At 40.8% G+C, this 22,248-nt stretch overlaps 2 protein-coding genes and 1 non-coding gene across 3 annotated transcripts; all 3 read right to left on the reverse strand.

The window, feature by feature from the left end:
* Nucleotides 1-3,952: 3,952 nt before the first annotated feature.
* cmasa (cytidine monophosphate N-acetylneuraminic acid synthetase a) lies at nucleotides 3,953-12,458 on the reverse strand. The gene is made up of 8 exons (XM_017494661.3): nucleotides 11,666-12,458; nucleotides 11,392-11,579; nucleotides 9,863-10,018; nucleotides 9,510-9,643; nucleotides 8,624-8,718; nucleotides 8,336-8,507; nucleotides 5,988-6,159; nucleotides 3,953-4,653 (listed from the first exon to the last, which is right to left on the reverse strand). The coding sequence occupies exons 1-8, from the start codon at nucleotides 11,956-11,958 to the stop codon at nucleotides 4,457-4,459; spliced, it is 1,407 nt and encodes a 468-aa protein (XP_017350150.1). The 5' UTR covers nucleotides 11,959-12,458; the 3' UTR covers nucleotides 3,953-4,456.
* A 1,006-nt stretch (nucleotides 12,459-13,464) lies between these two features.
* LOC124629265 (U4 spliceosomal RNA) lies at nucleotides 13,465-13,605 on the reverse strand. The gene has a single exon (XR_006984205.1). It is a non-coding gene; the product is annotated as a U4 spliceosomal RNA (small nuclear RNA).
* A 4,337-nt stretch (nucleotides 13,606-17,942) lies between these two features.
* On the reverse strand, nucleotides 17,943-22,248 carry kcnj8 (potassium inwardly rectifying channel subfamily J member 8). The gene is made up of 2 exons (XM_017494662.3): nucleotides 21,164-22,248; nucleotides 17,943-20,214 (listed from the first exon to the last, which is right to left on the reverse strand). Exons 1-2 carry the CDS (start codon nucleotides 21,511-21,513, stop codon nucleotides 19,314-19,316), a joined length of 1,251 nt encoding a protein of 416 aa, XP_017350151.1. The 5' UTR covers nucleotides 21,514-22,248; the 3' UTR covers nucleotides 17,943-19,313.

A 22,248-nucleotide genomic window follows, 5' to 3' on the forward strand; every position in this document is an offset into this window, starting at 1 on the left:
CTATCCCAGGGAGCATGGGGCACAAGGTGGGGTACACCCTGGACAGGGTGCTAATCCATCAGGAGGGCACACTCACATACACACATTCACACACCCATTCATACACTACGGACACTTTAGACACGCCAATCAGCCTACCATGCATGTCTTTGGATTGGGGGAGGAAACCGGAGTACCCGGAGGAAACCCCAGCAGCACAGGGAGAACATACAAACTCCGCACACACACAGGGCCACGGTGGGAATCGAACCCCCGACCCTGGAGGTGTGCGGCAAATGTGCAAACACCTGCATATTCGTGCAAATTTCCAATCAACCGATCATGTGGCAGCAGCACAATGCACAAAATCCTTCAGATATAGAGAAAGAGCTTCGGTTAATATTTGCATCAAATTCTCATTGACTTTGACCCTGTCATGCCTATTGGTGCCAGATGGTCTGGTTTGAGTATTTCAGAAACTACTGATCTCCTAAGATTTTCACACATACACTTTAGAGTTTTCACAGAATGTAATACACACAAAAAAAAAATCCAGTGAGCACCAGAAATGCCTTTACAACCATGGTGAGCAAAAAAGCATCTCAGAACACTCAAACATGTCAAGACCACATTATATTACACTCATTTCAGACAACAAGAACAGTCTGAGGCTACAGTGGATACTGGTTCACCGAAACCAGACAAATGAAGATTGAAAAAATGCAACCTGACCTATTGAATGAGCCGTGACATGCAGATATTAGAGACAGAATTTGGGGTCAATAGCATGAATCCCTTTTGTCAATACTTCAGGCTGGTGGTCGTGACATAATGGTGTGTGGAACAATTTTGTGGCAGATATTGGGCAAAGAAATACCAATTACTCATCGCTTGACTGCTAGAGACTATCTGAATATTGTTGCTAACCATGTCTCATGCCTTAATGACCACAATTTACCCATCTTATAATGGTTACATACGTACAGTACAAGCACGATCATGCCTCACATTGAAGCTATACAATACAGTCCTAGAAAAAATGTACGCTAATATAAATATACCCTCCTTCAATTCTATGTTCAATTCAATTCATTGTGTGGTCCTCACCAAAGTCTATAAACCTCAGGTGACATTACAAAAACCAAAGACACCATTTTCTTTTCATTTCAAAAAGTAAACCAACATTCAGAAACCATTCCTAATTCCACAATCATTAAGAGAGTAATTAGTTTTAAAAGTGTTACTAATGAACTGTACAAGGGTTAGGCAATTATCAAGATGTGACACTATCTTTATAAAAGCAGAACTTTTTGGCAGATTGGTTTTCTGGAGCACTTGGGTGTGTGTCTATATCATGCCATGAAGAAAGGTTATCAGCCATGACCTCAGAGAAGTTGCAAATCAATATGGGAATGCTTATAATGCTTGTTTGTATATACAAGGGCGGTAATTGTTTGTTTATAGAAGTTGGTGAGGACCACACAATTGTTATTTAGGCCCTCATAAATGAAAAATTTTAACTGAAGCAGGGTGTACTGTCTTTTTCCCACGACTCTACATTTTTCCACCATATCTGATACTGGCTCTTTGGATGGAAATCGGACATTCCTCTGCACAGACGTGAAGACGGAGAAGCAAGCATTCCATGCTTTAAATTTTTGAAAATATCTAATAAACGATGTCTTCTCCAAGTCGATTAGGTCCCAGCCAGCCCACCTGAGGCTCTTAATGACATGGGACTGGTGATTGTTAGTCAAAACTTTCTAAAAAGATTATAGGAAATACTATAGCAGGCACAGGTGCAGTCTGGGACGATCTGCTAGCACACCTGTGACCAATGCGCCCGGTCTCATAAGCTCACATTGATCCTCTTTAATTGGTTCTTGGAGTGCAATCAGCAAACGTAGGCAAGCAGAGTACAGAGCCACTTCAACTGTATTGATGATTTCTACCCTCTGGGTCTCATTTGAAATTCTCACGGTTGCTTTTAATCAAGAGTTGACTTTTCGTCTGAGAGAAAAAGCATGGCATGTACATTCCTTGCCACCGAAACCAAAAGGCAAATAGAATGGGTTATGTATATGGTAAACTGAATTTAAAGGCAAAAAAGAGAAAGAAAGATAGCTTACTCCACAGAAGTGCACATAATCCCTCTGTCTGGAGAATGAGCATTGTTCACTAACAAATCGAATCACATTCACTGGGTGCCTGAATGCAAATGATATACAAGATCTTAGCAGTGACTGAAGGCATCTTCTGTAATATCCATCCTGCCAGAATATAGAGTACTCTGCTTTTTGCGTATCAAGCGTTTATACTAACTCCACTTGTCAGACTGAAATATCTTTGGGATGAAACAGGTGGAAGCAGTCTAAAGATTTTGGATGCTAATGTATAACTTTGCGAGTCAAAACCATCAATCAGTCATTATTTCAGTCAAATACATATGTTATGCAGCATGTGTCACAAGTATGATGCTTAATATGGCTGTGTGGCATTCCCTATGACTATTATTTGCCATCTTTTGTTGTTTACTGAATCTAAAACCGAAGCTCTAGGAAGCAGTGTCGTATAAATGTATTTTATGAGTAAAGAATTCTAATTCGGGTATGAAATGAATTTTGGCTAATCCAGAGAAGCTAATTTGCATCAAGCGATGGCTAAATCATACATGAAACTAGGGCAAATCTAGCCCTCCTTTTGTATGAACCTCTCGAACTGTACCTGAGAGATTTCAAATGAACAGCACCATATTTTTGTGCCCAAATACTTAAGTGAAATAGAGTAAGCTAGCATGCAAGAGGAGCGTTGTGCCAAACTAATCTCTCTAGGTAATATCCTTTTTATGCTAGCTAACTGGGTGAATTCACTCCCTCAAAACCGCACATGAAAGTCGGCGTCTTTTCACCAAACCGCTACCGATTTCATATCATGCAAAAAGATGATTTTTTTTGGTTGTTGTTTTTGCTCGGATTTTTGAAAATCATTCACAGGCTCAATACATGGCATGTGTAATGTGCAAAAAAAAAAAAAAAAAGTCCCGCAGGACAGAATCACTCGTGTTTCCGCATCTGCTACACGTCTGGTCGCGCCACAGGTTAGGGTGCGTGCAGGCGATGTGAACTCAGTGACATTCTCAACCACAAGGAGAGGGAGTTAATTGGGTTCACCCTCTCACACAGGGTGAGATGAATCAGAATTGCAAATGAAGAAACATAAACAGAGTCAATTGAGGCTGATAGCATGCCCTCCCACAGCCATCATGAGCTGCCATTACCGCTGTTCTTAAAAATCACTTATCAGAAACGCTTTCAAGGATGATGTCTCTAACAAACTTTGATGAATTTATAAGAGGGAAGACAGAAGGAATAACTGAAATAACTGTATTTTAAACAGCATGCAGGATTCTAGCCTTAACTTTTTTTTTTATCTCTTATAACGGTGATACTGTGTGATCACCACATGCTTACAATGACTAATCATCCATGAAATGTCTAAAGATTTGTACATGGGTTGGGTGAACCAGAAACACAGACACCATGTGTCATTAAGATAAATTACTAAAATAGTCTTTGATATTTTCACCAGTGATGGTCACAGGTCTCAAATATGTATAAAATTTAAAAAAAAAAAAAAAAAAAATGAGGTGATGTGAGGCTGGGATATAGTTTTGCATTAAGCTGGGGGGGGGGGGAAATACTAAAAAATAAGAATAACAACAAGTTGTTTTGTGTTCCCCTGGGTCAGTGAGGACCCGAAATTCTTCGATTGAATGTTTTTGTAATTTATCGCATCGTTAAAACAGCTCTTGAGCCTGTTCATCATAAAATCTGATATAGACATTTTCTGACTCATGTTGCTTACTCAAGTGGCAGTGTATTGATCCTGAGCAATATCTAGAACATATCTAGTGATTATGTACTGTGTAGTAGATGGAAATTGAGTCAGTCCTCTGAGAAAAAAGCTTATAAAATCAGTAAAACATACAACAGTTCAGTCTTTAATTGTCCACTACTACATAACATGTGCAGAGAAGAATATAATATCATGAAAACATATGAGCTTTACAATAAGCCTGGAAGTTCATGACAATCTTGCTGCCAATGCTAATGCTAATACCAAATTGAACTTGCCCTAATGATAAAGTTATGCACTATATTCTCAAAAGCAGACGGCAGCTCATGCCTGAACAAAAGCGATCACAATTTCAAATCCATCCCATCATGTTATGTGCAGTGTCGCCCTCTGGTGTATGCTGGAGTTTAAGGAAGGACTCTCACACTGCAAATGACGTGTAACTGATTAATTACACTCTTAATACTGAATGCAGTACAAGAGCCTTAACATATGAACTTCATTATAATCATACTACACATTATTCCATTGCTTTCATTTTTCCTTTACGGACATAGACGTTCTATAAATGTTCGGCTCTAAAACATGCTTTAAAAACTTCTTCAAATTAAAAAACACCTCTTTAACAGTTATTATTCTCCTTCTGAAACTTGGCTCCCTTCATCAGGAGAATGTGCTCGATGAACTCCCTAACAGCCCCGTGTCCTGCTGCTCTCTGGCACGGGTATTTAGCCGCATTGAGAACCACCAGGGGGACGTCCGAGGGCACTGCGCTCAGACCAGCCAGGTTCAGGCAAGCCACATCTGGCACATCATTACCTGCAGAGAAGGGAACTGCTGAGGAACAGCTGGATTTTGGATGGACCTGGTTTGTTTTATGTTTAGTATCATCACATGGACACGCACAGCTTAGGTCATAAGTGTGCATACACCTTGCAGAATGTGCAAAATGTTTAAAAAATAAAAACAAGAAAGAAAGCGGGATCAAAAAAAATTGCATTTAGTTTTTATTTTATTTAGTTCTGCCCTGAATGAGCTATTTCACATAACAGATGATTACATATAGTCCACAAGACACAATAATCACCGAATTTACACAAATGAACCAGTTCAAAAGTTTACACACGCTTGATTATTAATCCCGTGTGTCGTTACAGGGACGATCAGCAACTGTGTTTATGTTTTGTGAGAGTTGTTCACGAGTCCCTTGTTCGCCCTGAGTAGATAACCTGCCCACTGTTCTTCAAAAAATCCTCCAGGTCCGGCACATTCTTTACTTTTCCGGCATCTTCTGCATATTTGAGTCCTTTCCAACAGCGGCTATATGATGTTGAGATCCATCTTTTCACACTGAGGACGACTGAGGGACTCGTACACGACTATTGCAAAAGCTGCAAACATTCACTGATGATCAAGAAGGCAACACGATACATTAAGAGCCAGGGGCGTGTAAACTTTTGAATAGGATGATCGGTGTACATTGTTAATTGTAAGTTTTGTCTTCTGGGAAACATGTAAATATCTTATGTAGCTTTTGAAGGGCAGTATAAATGAAAAATTTAAGATGTTTAAACAAAATAATAACAAGGGCAGTATGAAGTAAAAAAAAAAACAATATGCCAATAATTTCATGATCCCTCTTTCTATTATTATTACTATTATTATTATTATTCTTAACATTTTGCATGGCGTATGTAAACTCATGACCTCAAGTGGACAGTATATGAGTGCCAAAGCCTTATCAAGCCCCCTGACATTTCTTTTAATGTTGTTTCTTTGAGCATGTTTTCATCAACATTCCTCAATACGGTATGTCCAGTTTCAGTGGTGCTGAATTACTAGTGTTTAACGGTCATAAACAGTGAGTAGTAAAAGGACCGGGTTTCATTTAATTACGTTGAATTGTTAAATGTTCCAGAATAATTGCCAAACATTAACATTTAAATTGAGGTAGCAGCATTTTTAGGATTATTTGACATCGAGTACACCCCATGAGTACACCCCATATAGTACACCCCATGCCACGAACGTGAACCATGTTGAAAAACTTTGATGCATCCTTTCTCAATTATGGCAACTGAATCCACTTACTTTATTTTAGCAGATTTACTTTTCTAGGCATTTCCACTTGCTCAGATATTTTGCACGCTCACCTATGTAGGCCACCTCTTTCCACATGAGATCCTTCTCTTCCAGCAGTGTCTCCAGTTCCTCTTTCTTGTTCCCTTTCAGACACCATATTTCACAACCTGTTTTCTTTGACAGTGTCTGTGCCAACTGGAATTCACTTATAACTTGGTTGTCACTGGATGCTATAAGGATCACCTGTGGAGACAGTTGTTGTTGGTGGGGTTTTTTTAGTGAACGGTGGCATATGAGACATCCACACTCATGGAGCTTCTTGCGAGGAACATGACCCAATGAAATTCCAGGCAGATTTGCATCTGGAAATACAAGTAGGCTTACATTGACCCGCCCTGTGTTTTAACAGTGTACTTGATGTCCCTTCTCACAAGCGGTTCACTTGATCCTCATGGGAGTAGGATTTCACAGGGAGTGGGTTTTTTCATTACTCATTTGTCCTTGCTAATAAAAAGAAATGCACACATCTTTCGCCCAGTTCCGCTTTGCTGTTTGCAGTTATGTTCCTCCACCAGAAGCTTGTGTAATAAACCTTATCTGAGCTGACAAAATAAGGAAGCAGCTGTTAACATAGAGACAGGGATTTCACTGGGTATTTCCAGTAAGTAATAAGATGAAAGCTTGGTAAACATATAAGAATGTATGTTCACCTTTTTTTTTTTTTAAATTAAGTCTCAGCTTATTATTCAGCTATTTATCCTAAAGCAGATTATTCACTATTATAAATTAGTCAGTAACCACAGTGGGAGTTAGAAGACTGACGATGTGCTCATGAGTCCTAGGACTTTAACTGGGGTGTTCTGGAAGTTTAGTCACGTCCCTAAAAATACTAGTGCTTAAGCTGGCGGACTGAAAAACCACGTTTCCATCCTGCTCCCATTCCTCATGTCGTAACTCGTCCCTCTGAGGAAGTGAGGAAAACGTGCAAACATTAAACACGGACAGGAAGAGCGAATGATAAAAGTATTCGCCAGACGAGATGTTCCTTGCTCACTTCAAAACTAACTTAAATGAATTCACGTATTGATGAACAAACTGATGTTGCCCAGCTGTATTAACTGTTATAACTGATCTGCAAATACAGAATTTTATTTATTATTTGTGTGTTCAATTTATCCGGCGTCTTTCTGACAGCCAAGGTTACTTTACAGTACACCACTGCCTGGCCAGTACCTGTATGGGAGACCTAAGGGAAACTAAGGTTACTGCTGGAAGGGGTATTAGTGAGGCCAGCAGGGGGCGCTCACCCTGTGGTCTGTGTGGGTCCTACTGCCCCAGAATAGTGATGAGGACACTATACTGTAAAAACGGCACTGTCTTTCGGATGGTCCTGACTCTCTGTGATCATTAAAAAATCCCACTGGCCCTTATCCATCACGGCCCCATAACAATAACCATCTCTGAATCGGCTACATCACTCTCTCCTCTCCACTAATAGCTGGTGTGTGGTCGGTGTTCTGGCGCACTATGGCTGCCGTCGCATCATCCAGGTGGATGCTACACGCTAGTGGTGGTTGAGGAGATCCCCCCCATACTTTTTAAAGCACTTTGAGTGCCTAGAAAAGTGCTATATAAATGTAACAGTAACTAATTAAGATGATTCATTTTGTGTTTGTGATTCAACTCTCATTCCTCGAATCCTCCAAGTGCATTTTAATAATAGGTACTTCTTTACGGAAGGTGGAATTTGATGGATCGATTTCTGGATCTCAGGATTTGGGATTGAGGACTCATTGAGGCATCAATTAGAGTTTGGGCTGCATCATGGGATTGGAGGTCATTGTTTTTCTGGCTTATTCTTCTTCTTGTGCTCAATGGTGCATGCCAGAGGCTCAACTTTTTAATAATGATTTTTTTTTAATAGACCGTCTATTCAGTTTGTGTAATCACTGTGGTTAATTAAAACAAACCATGTAGCAGTTGACGATAGCAGGATACAGCAAATACATTTGAATGAGAAATACAAACTGGAAGATCTCGGCTATTGTTGGAGGTGTGACTTGAAAAACAGCATATTTTACCCCCGACAAATCTGTTCGTTCCTACGTACATTTTAAGCACATACAGATGTATTGTCTAAATCTCTACAAAAAGAACGCATCCAGAAAATCTATATTCTCAACTGCCGTTCCCTAACGCTAACATGTTGCCAAACTGTATCTTCAGTCAGCTATGTATGAAGATACTGATGAATCTACTATACGCACTTTGCTCCATTCAGCGCTTTTAAAAAAAAAAAAAAAAAGTGAAGACAATTACATCCTCAGCTGTCCTACCTTAAACAAATAAGGAATGTTTAATCAGGTGTGGTTTTGAGTAAACTGATCTCAGGTTAGTTTAAACAGCAATGTTGACTAACCTTCATTCCTTCTTTCTGTAGCATGCGGATGCCAGTCAGGTCTCCGGTATTGAGAAATAGCATCTCCTCTGCCGCTGCAGATAGACAGACACGCCCGTCAGTCAGGCAGCCGGACACGTTGCACAGGAGTAAGCGCAACTTCTCCGGCTCACTCTTGCCAAAGTAACCATATCTGCATTGACAAATGCACACACACACACACACACGTCCCAGCATGTTGATTTTCAGGGTGTTGCTAACCAAGCAGTCACAGAGCAAGAACTCACTTCTGAAATTCTGTTCGTTTACCTGAGAACCCTCTGTTCTGCTACGGGCCAGTCGATGTCAACATCAATATCAACGCTATACTCTGGTCCCATCTCAAAGTAGGCAATCTTCCCTCCCTACATGAACCAAGGAAGAAATAGTTACAGAACACTGTGTATGGTCTAGTCAGAATCATGTATAGACCCCATGATAAAATAAATTACTGAACACTGAAGAGTCCTGGGCCCAACAGATTTGTATTACAACAGTGTACTAGGACATAGGCTCCCAACATTAGTAATGGACAGTAAGCTTCTGTCTGGCATTGCGCTCTGATGTGTGAAGGGCTCTTTTTTTTTTGTTGACAGTTTGATGTTTGCCTTTGACACTGTAAAATTGGCGAAGAGCAGTCGTGACTCAAATATTAACTTAAAACCTTTTTAAAAAAACTGACAGGTTACTGAACAACAAGCAATAGGTCTGTACGGCCTGCAGCTGGAGCGCAGGATTCGTTTTAGGGCAAAAAATAATAATAATACTGATGAGAAGAACATGTAAAATAAACTAAAATAAAGAAGAAGAAGGTAGAAGCATGAGGACCAGGAGGAACTGGAGAAGAAAAAGCACCGTATAAATGAATGATGTTCACAAAACATTGTGATTCCTGAATCTAACAATCACAAAGAATTCAAATCAATCTGACAAGCTCAAATAACTGCTAATTAGCGATTCTGTAACCGTGACAGGCCTATTTATGATATAAAGATTTAGAGAGCTGTTATGTAGAGCACTTTGTTATACTTAGTCCTCTTCCACTGGAATGATGATGTCCTGACACTGCTGGAACCCGAGAATGAAGGATGCCTTCCCTGTTTCCCTACAGTGACACAGCCAACGTACAAGACAGCATTTATACTCCATAGCCCACCTGCAAGAGTCCTTGGGTTACAAGATCTTTGGTGGCAAAGTAAAAGGATCCATTTTCGCAGAGTTCTCCATCCCAGTCTTGACGACGGGGTCTCCTGGATGGGTCTAGGTTCAGAGGCTTAGTGCTTGTGATCTCTTGGGGGAGGCAAAACAAACAAACGGCCAAATGGCCACATCACATAAGTTAATACAAGCAGGGCTAGGTCAATTAATGTGCATTAGCTTAGACCTGGAAGAATGTACAATGCAGAATTTTCCATTTCAGTTAAAGCAACATAACGCAATAAAAGCTCACATCTTCTATCTATCTATCTATCTATCTATATCTATATTATATATATATATGTAACTGACCTCCTTTTTTTAACTCTTGCCAGCGAAAGTGGTGTCGGCGAACGACGGAGAAGACAGAGTCGTAGCCCTGCTTGGTCATCATCTCCACAGCCTCTTTCAGGTGGTTCGGGTGAAGGCATGGTGAGGTGGCCTGGATGTTACAGATGACATCCACTTCTGCAGGACACCACCGAACTCAGGTTAAACGAGCAACAATGAAACAATAGTTCACTTACACACTGAACATATATCAAGTAACTCAAATAGAAAGCAATTGGAAAATATGAATCCAAACTGCAGACTCCATGAGTATGTAGAGAATGAGTCCTAAAGAGACCATTTCCATTAAGCCTATTATAAAGTCTAGTGTCAAGTGGGCTGGACAAAAAATAACTCATCATAAATAATGTGTTAATTTAAGTGTGTTTATCTGAAAGGTACATTATACAGACTAAACAGATATTACCCTGAAACACACTGCAATTTATTACCAAAAACAAAGGAAAAATGCATTGCATAAGTTGCAGAAGTATTCACCCCTGTGTCCTTTTATGCATTTTTTTTTTTTTTTTGGCTATTACAATCTGGAGCTGAAATGGATTTAATTAAGATTATACAGGAAATTCACTTCATTGAGAAACTGACTTAACTCTGGTGAAACACTACATGGGAAAAAGTTTGTGGACACTTTACCATGAGACTCGTATGTGGTTTTTGAACATCTCATTCCAGATTTATTCCTCCTTTGCTGTTATTATAAGCTCCACTGTTCTGGGAAGGCTTTCCACTAGATTTTGGAGGGTGACTGTGTGGATTTGTGATCATTCAGCTACAAGAGTATTAGTGAGATCAGGTACTGAGGAGGTCTGGGGTGCAGTCGGCGTTCCAGTTCATCCCAAAGGTGTTCAGTGGGGTTGAGGTCAGGGATCTGTGCTTCTACACCAACCTTCACACACCATGTCTTCATGGAGCTCGCTTTGTGCACAGGGACATTATCATGCTGGTACAGGTTTGAGTCTCTTAGTTCCAGTGAAGGGAAATTGTAATGTTACAGCATAAAAAGACATTCTATACAACTGTGTGCTTCTAACTTTGAGGCAACATTTTGGAATAGAACCACATATGGGTGTGATGGTCAGGTGTCAACATACTTTTGGCTATAGAGTGTATTAGTAGCTGTGTTTATTGAGTTTGTTGCTTTGTTTCGCCCCTGGAATAAGAGAGACCCCCCCAAACACACACGCACGCACGCGCACGCAGTCTTTAAATTCAATTAAGCTCTCTTAAACTCTAATTGTTCATCTACTGATAATTTGTTGCTTTCTATTGGTGGCATGTTATGTCTAGTGGATACCATAACAGATCTATAATGGTAATGGTTAGCTGATGGTTTGTAATGGTATTTGTAGTGGAAATCATTACAAGTTCTGTGACGTTTACTATTATTTATTTATTTTATTGTATTTTTTTCCAGCAAGGATGTCTTGTCTCTCTGGACTCAGATGTGTAAACCTACAGAAGAGCACACACAGTGAATGAGGTGATCTTGCCTGGGTGAAGTCTGGAAAACTCTTGCAGGGTTTCCAATGAACTCGAGGTGTCTTTGGACACTTCTGGACTCCTTCTGTGTACATTAACCTTCCAGTTGTTTGCCCCACAGTTGTTTGCCCCCCAGTTTTTTGCCCCCCAGGTTTTTGCCACCCTCTCGATCTCGTCATGGTCCGTGGACACCCAGACACTGTGGAGATGGACCAGAAGAGCTCTAACACAACAGGAAAAGACAGGACAGGACAGGATATTGTGATAACTGAAGCACTCCATTACCTTTTAAACACACTGGAGTCTAAAGCAGCTCGTAACACCCAACAAATGAGAGGAATTCCAGCCAGCGGCCTGATGTTCTTCAGGGGGATTCCTTTACTCCCTCCTCGGGCCAGGATCACAGCAGCGATGTGTCTCTTATCCTCTCTCTTATCCGCTCTCTTGTCCGCTCTCTTGTCCGCTCTCTTGTCCGCTCTCTTATCCGCTCTCTTATCCTCTCTCTTATCCTCTCTCTTGCGTTTCTTTGCGTGATTGTTGCAGTCTTCTGAACATGCAGGTTCCCCCGAGGCGTCCATTCCTTCTCTCTATCTCAACAACACACAGCGTGGACTTTAGGACCCAGCCTTTGGACGTCACCAATGACAACTTCCTTTACGTCTCTCAGTTGCGCGCGCCGCCGTTGTTTATCTAGGATGTAAACAATCTTTTCTTCTTCTTTTCTTTCCTCCTGTGTTTACATTTAGATACAAAAAGAAGCTCCAACACTCACGTGCCCAAAGATGTAGGTCTAATAGAGCAGTATTTCAGTCAACATTTCCGAGGAAAAAAAGCTATTCAAACACATATGCACGCGCACATGTACTATGGTTGTTTTGGTTTCGTAGGAAGAGTGTAGTTTGCATGAATTGTGAGTAGCAGATACAGTTCTCCTGGGTGGGGATGTGTGCATGTATGTTGCCCTGTCATCCATCCAGGTTGTATTCGTGTATCAGTGTGAGAAGGTCCTGGCTCGAAGCAGTGCGCCAGAGCGGTAGTAGCCTACTGTATGTCCAAATTATCAGTAGGCGAGAAATACACGGATGGTGTACTACTTCCGGTGTGATTTTGCAAGTAAAAATTCCCATGATGCAACGGGACTGGTGCGGACCAGCTCAGAAAAAAACAAACAAACTCGGAAGACAGCGTCGGCTCTTTTTAAGAATTAAACTGTGTATTAAACAGGACTTGTTTAACAATACCCGAATAAATTTGTTGATGATATTTGTGCGGTTATGATGACGTCGACGGTCACATGACAATGCTAACATGGTGGATGTAGTATGTCCGGGATTGTAGTCATACTACACACACGCATACTGATTATTAGTGCGTACTGTTTCAACAGTCGTGCATCTAATTCAGTACGTACTGTCACTGTATGCAATTTCGAACGCAGTCATAGTTACCAACTGCATTTCGTGTGATTGTACCGAGGCGTCGAAGTTATTATATTGTCACTAACCAATGAGAGCAGTTATGGGCGGTGCGGCACGTGTAGCCCCGCCCCTTTCTGCACGTCTGCAGCCAGGTCTGTTTGGGCCCAGTATTCCTGGAATAGTTTCCAGATCCACTTCGAAAAGCGGTTAAAGGTGCATTCGGTAATATTAGAGGATTAGGTCTCAAGATTAGGTCTAAGGAAGTGGGTTTGACATCTGAATGATTTTTACTCCTCGCACCGCCCCCAGAATCTACAGTGGCCCACAGAGTGTCTATATTGACATACTATTCTGATTGACAGGAGGCGCATCCAAACAAAAACAAACGAGCTCTCCGGACCGGAAGTAAGTTTTCCGAATGACTTTCAGCAGCTATTGAATACACTTAGATCTTTATTCTCTTTAAATCGTGCTTCATACCTCTTCCAGTTTATTCGTACATAAATAATAATAAAAATATCGGCTGTGACGAATACGAGTGACTAGACTATATGTATCACAACGTATTCCTTGCTCTTAAGGTTACACCGAAATCATCTATAATACTAGTAAAAGAAAACATGCCATAATATAATACGATGATCTACTTTTTAACATTGAAATCAGTCTCCGTAGAGACCGTCAAAAATTGCCATCGCCGACTATATTTCAAGTCGTCAAGGCGGGGTATTGGGTAAAGTTTTCAACTAGCAATAATCGCGCCTCGGATAAACCTCATAGGCTACGATACTGCCACTGCGCAAAGCTAAAGAACTACCCGGCGGAGAAGCCACGCCACTGTACAGCACACACATCACACTAACGGTGGATTATTAACACACACTAACCACACACACATATCACTTTTTATCCTAACGCTCATCATTAAATACTACTTCTAGCTAAGTTTCTATCCGTTTTATACCTCTGTATGACCCGGACGCTTTAAAATGTTTTAAAGAATCGCGCCGCAAGGCACGATGGGAGTACCTACGTCATCAACGTCTAACAATGTTTCTAAAACAATTGAGAATACGTTAAGTTTAAATAAGTAACAACTCAGTCATGAAGCACACACGAAACTGTTATTGTTATTCGGTTTGCTTCTTTGTTTCTTTTTTATTTTTCTTTCTTTTGTTTTGTTTTCTTACGTTCAACAACGCTTTGGACCTGGTAATGCATCAAGATGATCACAAGATGGCAGTGTACACTCAGTTTCAAATCCGCCTACACATGCCTCATACTTTCATAGGATCTAATAATAATAATAATAATAATAATAATAATAATAATAATAATAATAATAATAATAATAATGAGTGCTTCTCATGAAGAATGATTTAAAGTTTTGGGGGAATGTGTGTGAATCTGGGTTAGACAAACGTGTTTGTTGGTTTGTTTGTTTCTTTGTTTGTTGTTTGTTTGTTTGTTTTTACTACAAGTTAGAGCTACAGTATATAGACCACACAAATGCTGGGTATGTTTTGTTTATTTCTAATAGGTGGCGATCTAAATCTAAAACGCCATGATATATAGACAATTTAAGGCTCTTTTTAATAAAATAAATCACCTCAAAATCACTAGAGAACATTTCTGTAAGTGAACATAAACTTCTGTTGCTCTATACACTATTTGTTGTTCTCGATCTTTACTAAATTTCCTCAAAAAAAAAAAAAAAAGCTGGGTGCTTTTTGACTAGTATTTGGTATTGTGTGGGGTTTTTTGGGAGGCGGGTGTAGGTGGATTTTTGGTTTCATTTATTTATTTATTTTTTACCTCTTAAAGTCCTGCAACAATCATAAAATGTGTACATTTTATATGTTCAGAAATGACATTTTCTATTAAAAAAAACATCTTCAGCGTTACATACTTCGTTAAAAAATATTATTCAAGTCTGTTTCAGCAACACATTTACTTTTACATAGTTGATATTTATACAGACTCAAAATTCATCATTCATCATGCGATATTAAGAGAAAGATCATTTAAAAGAATCTGGATAAGCATATAAATAAGTTATGCATGAAAGGATTAAATCTATTCTAGAAGAAGAAGAAGAAGAAGAAATAGAAGAAGAAGAAGCTCCTCCCTTTCAGGAAGTGAGTATTCAGGAAGTAGATAGATAGATAGATTGTGGATGCTTCTAAAAGGTTAATGATGTCATCTTTATGAAGTGTCTGGGTTTGTTGAAACAGGATTAACCAATCGGGATCATGGATTTTCCCTGTCTCTATTTGAAAGCTACTAGCCACCTAGTTACACCGAATGTATTTTGTTTTGTTTTAAGTGACTTGACAAATATACTTGTTAAATAGGCCTCAAATTAAAAGATTTCTACCCAAACTTCTCTGCATACATACAGTCACGGTTACAGATCATACAGATCACACCTGAAATGAAATCCTAACTACTACTATCACTGGTCACTAGTCATATACATTCAATTAAATTGTATTTATATAGTGCTTTTAACAATAGACATTGTCACAAAGCAACTTTACAGAAATATACACATTTTACATTTAGAAACTGGTCCCGACTGAGCAAGCCAGAGGCCACCATGGTGAGATAAAACTCCCTGAGATGACAATGCTCCATTTTAAACGAGGTAGCCCAGGGGTAAAATGTAAAAGCCACACATCACGTGCTAGAAACTGCATTCAAAGAAGTGTTTCCTGTCAGAAATACAAGTTATCAAAGGCAGCTGTAGGGAGTAGTGCACTCAGAGGGGTGGGCTTTGGGGATTTGTGGCAGAAGACTATTATCGCTTCTTGTCACGTTTACATTTACAGCATTTGGCAGAATCCCTTATCCAGAGCGACTTACTTTTATTGCATTTATACATCTGAACAGCTGAGGGTTAAGGGCCTTGCTCAAGGGCCCAACAGTGGCAGGTTGGCAGTGCCAGGATTTGAACTCATGACCTTCCAATCAGGAGCAACACTCATTCACTCACTTTGAGTAACCGCTTGATCTCGGTCAGGGTCGATCCAGACCCTAGCCTGGGAGCACTGGGAATGAGGTGTGACCCCTGGATGGGACGCCAGTCCATTGCACCAAAGAGCAACAGAACAATTACATTTACTTCTGTCCATTATATATATATATATATATATATATATATATATATATATATATATATATATATATAGAGAGAGAGAGAGAGAGAGAGAGAGAGAGAGAGAGAGAGAGAGAGAGAGAGAGAGAGAACAATAGATCACACCCTTGACTGTATACACTTCATCCTGAGGTGTTAGTCTGACGTGTAAATTGTTTAAGATGGGCCAGGGTCTAAGCACCTCCACCCAAAGTAACCCGCTCCTCATTTCATTTTAAATAGAGAAAGACGTGGGGAAGGATGAGGTCAACTATTCCAATACCTGTCTTTTGCTCCACAAACCTTGAAGTCATTAGAACGAAGCTACTCACGTTTAGGAACGGGGAGGCCTGATTTAACGTCCTCCTTAAGGAATATGCAAGGGGTTTCTCTCGAATGTAGTTGAATGCAGATCGAAGGGAGGAGGTAGAGGAAGTCTGGGCCAAACGCAGAAAGCTGCAGCGCACTTTGGTGTCTGCTAAGGTCGTCCAAATGACGGTAGCTCGCCTCTTAATGGTAATCCATTCCATCTTGTCCCTCTTAAGTGCAGGAAGGAGTGGCTTAGTAATGGAGGAAAATCAAATGATCTGGCTTCTGACTCCAGACTGTGAGCTTCTTGTTCAAGTTTTTTTTTTTAATCGCTTATCTATGTTCTTCCCCTGCTGTATATAACATATGATATTATTTTCTTCTTCTTCTTTTTTTTTCTTTTTTTACATTTTGGATGTATTTTCTATTTTTCTGTTTTTATATTTAACTGAAATTTGTGAAGCATTTTTTGTTTGTTTGTATGCATTAGCGAGTGGCCATGGTTACTGTAGATATCCTGTGCTACTTACAGTGTTTTCTTTATTTTAACTATTTCACACATTTAAGAACAAACAAAGCAGGTAACACAAGTAGCACTGTCATAGTGTTTTTTTTGTTTGTTTTTTTTTAAAGTGTTTTTCTTTCGGTTTAAATGCCATACAATGCTGTAAAGGTTATGAGTTCAAATCTCAGGGCTACTGTTGAGATTTCTACCGTGCCCCACTCTGATCAAGGGGTCCCTATGAGGACTACGCATGCACTCTGACCCTAACGTCCTAACAAGGAACATGTGAAGAAAAGGATTCTTCCCTAGGGGAAGAATGTATTGCTCAAAGGTTGCCTTTTATTATGCTTGAAGACTTTGCAATATACTGGTGATTGTCACTCGTGTTTCGTTTAGGTATCCCATCTGACACAGACGTTTCTCTTAAAATTCCTAAGGAGAAATAAAATTACACAGTCCTGGGGTGCAGTATGATATAATTCTGAGAGGAGTTCAAACATTAAAATCATTGTTCCTAGTTTTCAGAAGGACTACAGCTCTATTTCCATAATGAATTAAGTCAGCAGTTTCCTCTTTTTACATTTTATTCTTGAATGCAGTTCAGTTTGGCATTCGGTAAACAAATCGAGACACCAGGGTGCAATAGTTATAAACCCTAATGAATCTGGCCAGTAACTCTGAAGTTTTATTGAATCTGAATCAAGCCAGAGCAATAAGAAATAATAAACCTCACCCAGGTGCAAATATATTGTGAAAAGCACATACAATCCAGCCTTTAAAAGAAACAAGATGTTGTTGATCGCGTCTTTATCGTGATTCCTCTCACCCTTTCGTGCATGCTGTTCTCCTTTCATTTCATCTGAACACTGTAAAGGATTAAGTTGCTTTTTCTGCGACCCATTTCGCACGCCCCTTTGGTTAATGCTTCATTCATTTGATCGGATTGAATACCTGTGAAATTATGTTAAAGCTGTGTTTATATTCATTTTTAATGCAACTCACATAAGCTGCCACCGCAAGCCAATGAGAGTAAGGAGCTTGTTTCTAGGTTAATACTAGCTAATGTACACAAATCCTGCAAATGTGTATGATGAATATAAGTTGAATGAATTCCCATCTGTTCACACTGCAGTTGCATTTGTACATTTATATAGACACTGGCCCAAAGAGGAATTAAAAATGTCAAAATCCACGTGATTTTTATTTTATTTATTTTTTTTGCTGTTCAAACTGTCACACATGAGGATAACAATTAGATCACAGGCACGTTTGCCTGCATTGGAACATCGCCATTACATCCTTTTTTTAATCATCCATCCATTTTCCATACCGCTTATCATACACAGGGTGTCAGGGGAGCCTGGAGTCTATCCTAAAGAACTCGTGGCACAAAAAGCGGGACACCCTGGACAGGATGCCAACTCATCGCAGGGCACAATCGTATACTAAGGATTTGGAAATTACCAATCAGGTTACATATCTTTGGACCGGGGGAGGAAACCGGAGTACCCGGAGGAAACCCCCCACATCACAGCAAACTCTGCATGCACAGGGCAGAGGCGGGATTCAAACCTCAAATCCTGTAGCTACAACCGAGTTCTAACATAACTAACAAAACTGTATTTCAAGCATCATCATAAAGCTGAAACAGTCATAATTGATATCATATCTCTTTAACAAATACATTGGCGATTAAGCATCTACCTGTTCACAACTGTAACCTGAGAGACCACAAGTTAAACAGCGTTTGAACCAGAGGCTTTTCAAACAACATTTATGTAGCAGTACTGTTCCTGCTTCTGTCTGAAACGTACAGTAATTTCTACCTATGTCATGGAAAAGACATTATACTATCGGGTACATCCCACTTTGTGGTAACACATATACGTGTGATGGTCAGGTGTCTACAAACTTTTGGCCATATAGTGTATAGTGGGCTGAGATGAAGGTTGATGCAACATCGCCCCCTAGCGGCAGAACAAAATCTTTCAGTCTATTGTGTTTTTATTTTTTAAATGTTTAAAATGATTGTTGTTCAAAATGGCAAGGGACAAAAAAAAAATTGCTAATCAACACTAATATGCAAGCTAAATCAGAAGATAAAGCAGTTAAAAGTAGAAAATACATTATCGTGAATTGAAATCAACAAGCAGGGCAAACTGCTTTATTGAACATTTCAAATTAAATTTCTAATTTCTACACAGAACATGAATTACATTTCTCAAATAAAGTGTGTACAAGCTCAGTGACAATATTACAGGTTCCAATACAACAGTACAATAATACAGGACAGTGAAATAGTGCTCTTATGAAAAGAAATAGCCGTGTAGTACGAGACACAACGCATTCCTCTTTCTCACTCTCAAACGTTATGTTGTTTTTTAATAAGTGTTTTTTAAATTCATTCGTGCAAAACAGGAAAGGAAGAAAGCAGATCAGCACTTGCTGCCGCTTTACAGCAGAAGCGGTAGAGTTCGACAGAGCAACAGGAAGAGGTCTAATGGAGCAAGACAGGAATAGAGCATCCCTGAACCTTTTATAATCCAGATGATGGTCTCGTGCGTGTCATGTGACAGCGACATTCTGCCCCCCTTCAGGTGTGAAGAACTGCACTTTGGGTACAGCTAGTGACAGGTTGTTGCGCTGCATGGAGTTGCTCTTGCGCATGGAGTTGTTGCGGCGCATCGAGTTCCTCTTGCGCAGAGAGTTCTGGTGCGACAGCTCGCTCTTCTGCATGGTCTGTATGAGGATGGACGGCTTCTCGTCGAGCTCACGGGCGCTGCAGCGCGGCGTCGCCACCTTCACTGTATTCCCAAACTTGGAGTAGTCCACAGAGTAAACCCCCTCCTCTTCAGTCACGATGGGGACGAAGCGGTGGCCCCACTGGATCTCCTCAGTCACGTAAGAAGTGCGTGCCTGTGTGGTGATACCTGTGGTCTCCACAACACCCTCAAGGATGACAATCACTTCCAGGTCACTGCACTGCAACTCCATGGCTGACAGGTCATAGAGTGGACTGTCTTTATCAATGACATGGCAAATGATTAGTGGTGCAAGGAGGAAAATACTGTTGCTGGCCCCGGCGCTCTCACTCTGGATGTCGATCTGGTGTATAGGGATGACCTCTCCCTCAGGCGTGGTGGTCTTGCGCACCACCTGGAGGCGCACAGCCGCATTGATGATCATGCTCTTGCGCAAGTCACCCACGCGGATCATGAAGCACAGACGGCTGTTGCGCACGGCGATGCAAGCCTGCCGGCTGAAGATGAGCGTCTCAGCACGTCTGTGTGACTGCGCCGTCTTCATGAAGATGCAGCCCAGCATGACGGCATTGATGATGAGCCCGGCAATGTTCTGCAGGATCAGCACCGTAATGGCTGTCGGACACTGCTCAGTGATCATCCGGCCACCGAAGCCTATAGTCACCTGCACCTCGATGGAGAACAGGAAGGCTGAAGTGAAGGACCTGGGAAGGGAAAGATGCTCATAATTTAGGAGGGTTTTTTTTTTGTTTTGTTTTGTTTTTTTTTCTTCTTCAAGAATCAAGTATGGTTTAAAAGAGTTCCATTCACAGTTAGGAGTGATCTGAAAATCATAGGCCCACACAGGTTTCAGTCTGTGCCTTAGTTGTGGGCCTCCTGAACTACACAGCGTCCCAAAAGCCTCAACATAAACGGAATTAACAATTTATAGCAAAATGTCTTGTAAAATATTTTCCAAAATGTTTTTTTTTTTAAATAAAATAAATAAAAAATTCAGATAGCCTTTACGAACACCTTTCCCAAAAATCAGAAACGGTTCTCGTGGTTGGATCGGGGAAGCTGTCGCAAGGTTGCGATGGACTTTAACATGAAACATGGCGAGCACATCACACACGACACCGTCACCAAACTTATTAACGAATTCAAAAAGACTGGAAGTCTTATTATTATTATTATTATTATTATTATTATTATTATTATTATTATAGTAAAATCATTAAAGACGAATAATCGTTTCTCCCAGACTATATTTAGTTTGCCATGTGCTCAGATTTGGCTTAATTATGACGACACACAGCTTGTGTTAAAAGCATTACAAAACGATTCATCCTTAATTCGCCTTATTAGTTTACAAAAAGGTATTTACTGTACTTGGAGCTATGAAAGGCTTCCTCCCAGAGAACTGAAGAACCCTAGGGCTTGCACTTGAAGTGTTTTCAAGTCTATTTTATTTTGTTTTATTTTTAAATCTAGCTTATCTGAAACTATCTAGATGTTTCCTTGAGCATGCACTCTGCCAACGCACAACAAATAAAAGTTGGAAGTGTGTTAGTTTGTATTAGGAGGTTGCAGTAAGAGTAACGTGTAGGCTATTATGTGCATGAGGTTTGGCGTGTTGGTGAGGAGGCTCGTATCTCGAGCACTTGGACTTACTTGACGTTGGTGACGCACTGCTCGATGCCGGCCTGGCGCGTGGGATCCAGGTCTCCGTGCCCGAACGCAACGAGCCACCAGGCCATGGCGAACAGCAGCCAGCTGCACAGGAAGGTCATGGTGAAGATGACAAGCGTGAAGCGCCACTTGAGGTCCACGAGCGTGGTGAAGACGTCCTGCAGGAAGCGGCCCTGCTCGCGGATGTTCTTGTGCGCCAGGTTGCACGCGCCGCTCTTGGCAATGAAGCGCGCCTTGTTCACGCGGTCCCTGAACACCGGCTTCCGTGGGGCGCGCGAGGCCAGCGCGGGTAGCGCGAACTCCTCGGGAATGATACTTTTTCTCGCCAGCATCGCTATTCTGCACGTTACCGCCCACGAACAGGCGATATCCGTGCATTCAATTCAGGAAAAAAAAAAGAAAAGAAAAGAAAGGAAGAAACTAGAAACACACACGCGCACACGCACAGCTCTAACCAGCGCGCGCGCTCTAGCACGCCGTTGTCTTACAGCCCAGCTGTTTAACCCGGCAGATGTGTTGTAATGTTTTGCATCTGTCCGAAAGCTACGCACCGAAACGTTTTTTTTCTTTGTTGTTGTTGTTGTTTTTGAGACGCTAAAGGGGATGCGTGCAAAAAGTTTCACTGCTCGCCACACACACTCCAGAGAAGCTGCTGCTCCAAGTCCAGCTCCAGTTGACGTACATCTCAGGGGCGGTCACTGCCCCGCGTACTCCGCGAAAGCCTCTACAGCAACACAGCAAACAGATTCAGCGCTCTCTTATCCTGTAACGACTGTAAATGCCCGATTATACCCTGCAAAATCCTCCCCAAACTTTGTGGAAAAAACAACAACAACAACAACAACAACAAACAACATGCATATATGCATATGCATTTCTCCTGTAATTACACAGTGAGGACTAGTATCCAAAATGTCAGCGTTGTACAATTCCACTTATACAAAAAAAGGACCAAAGTTATTGCGTTGTTTCAATAGGTGACAGAAAAGTTGCAATGTAAATCACTTCTAAATGTGGCCTGCAGGGGGCGACATAAGGCACTCTTGCCTTTCCTAGGCTTGTGCATT

This window comes from Ictalurus punctatus, chromosome 19, assembly GCF_001660625.3.
Source record: "Ictalurus punctatus breed USDA103 chromosome 19, Coco_2.0, whole genome shotgun sequence".
Lineage (NCBI taxonomy): Eukaryota > Metazoa > Chordata > Actinopteri > Siluriformes > Ictaluridae > Ictalurus > Ictalurus punctatus.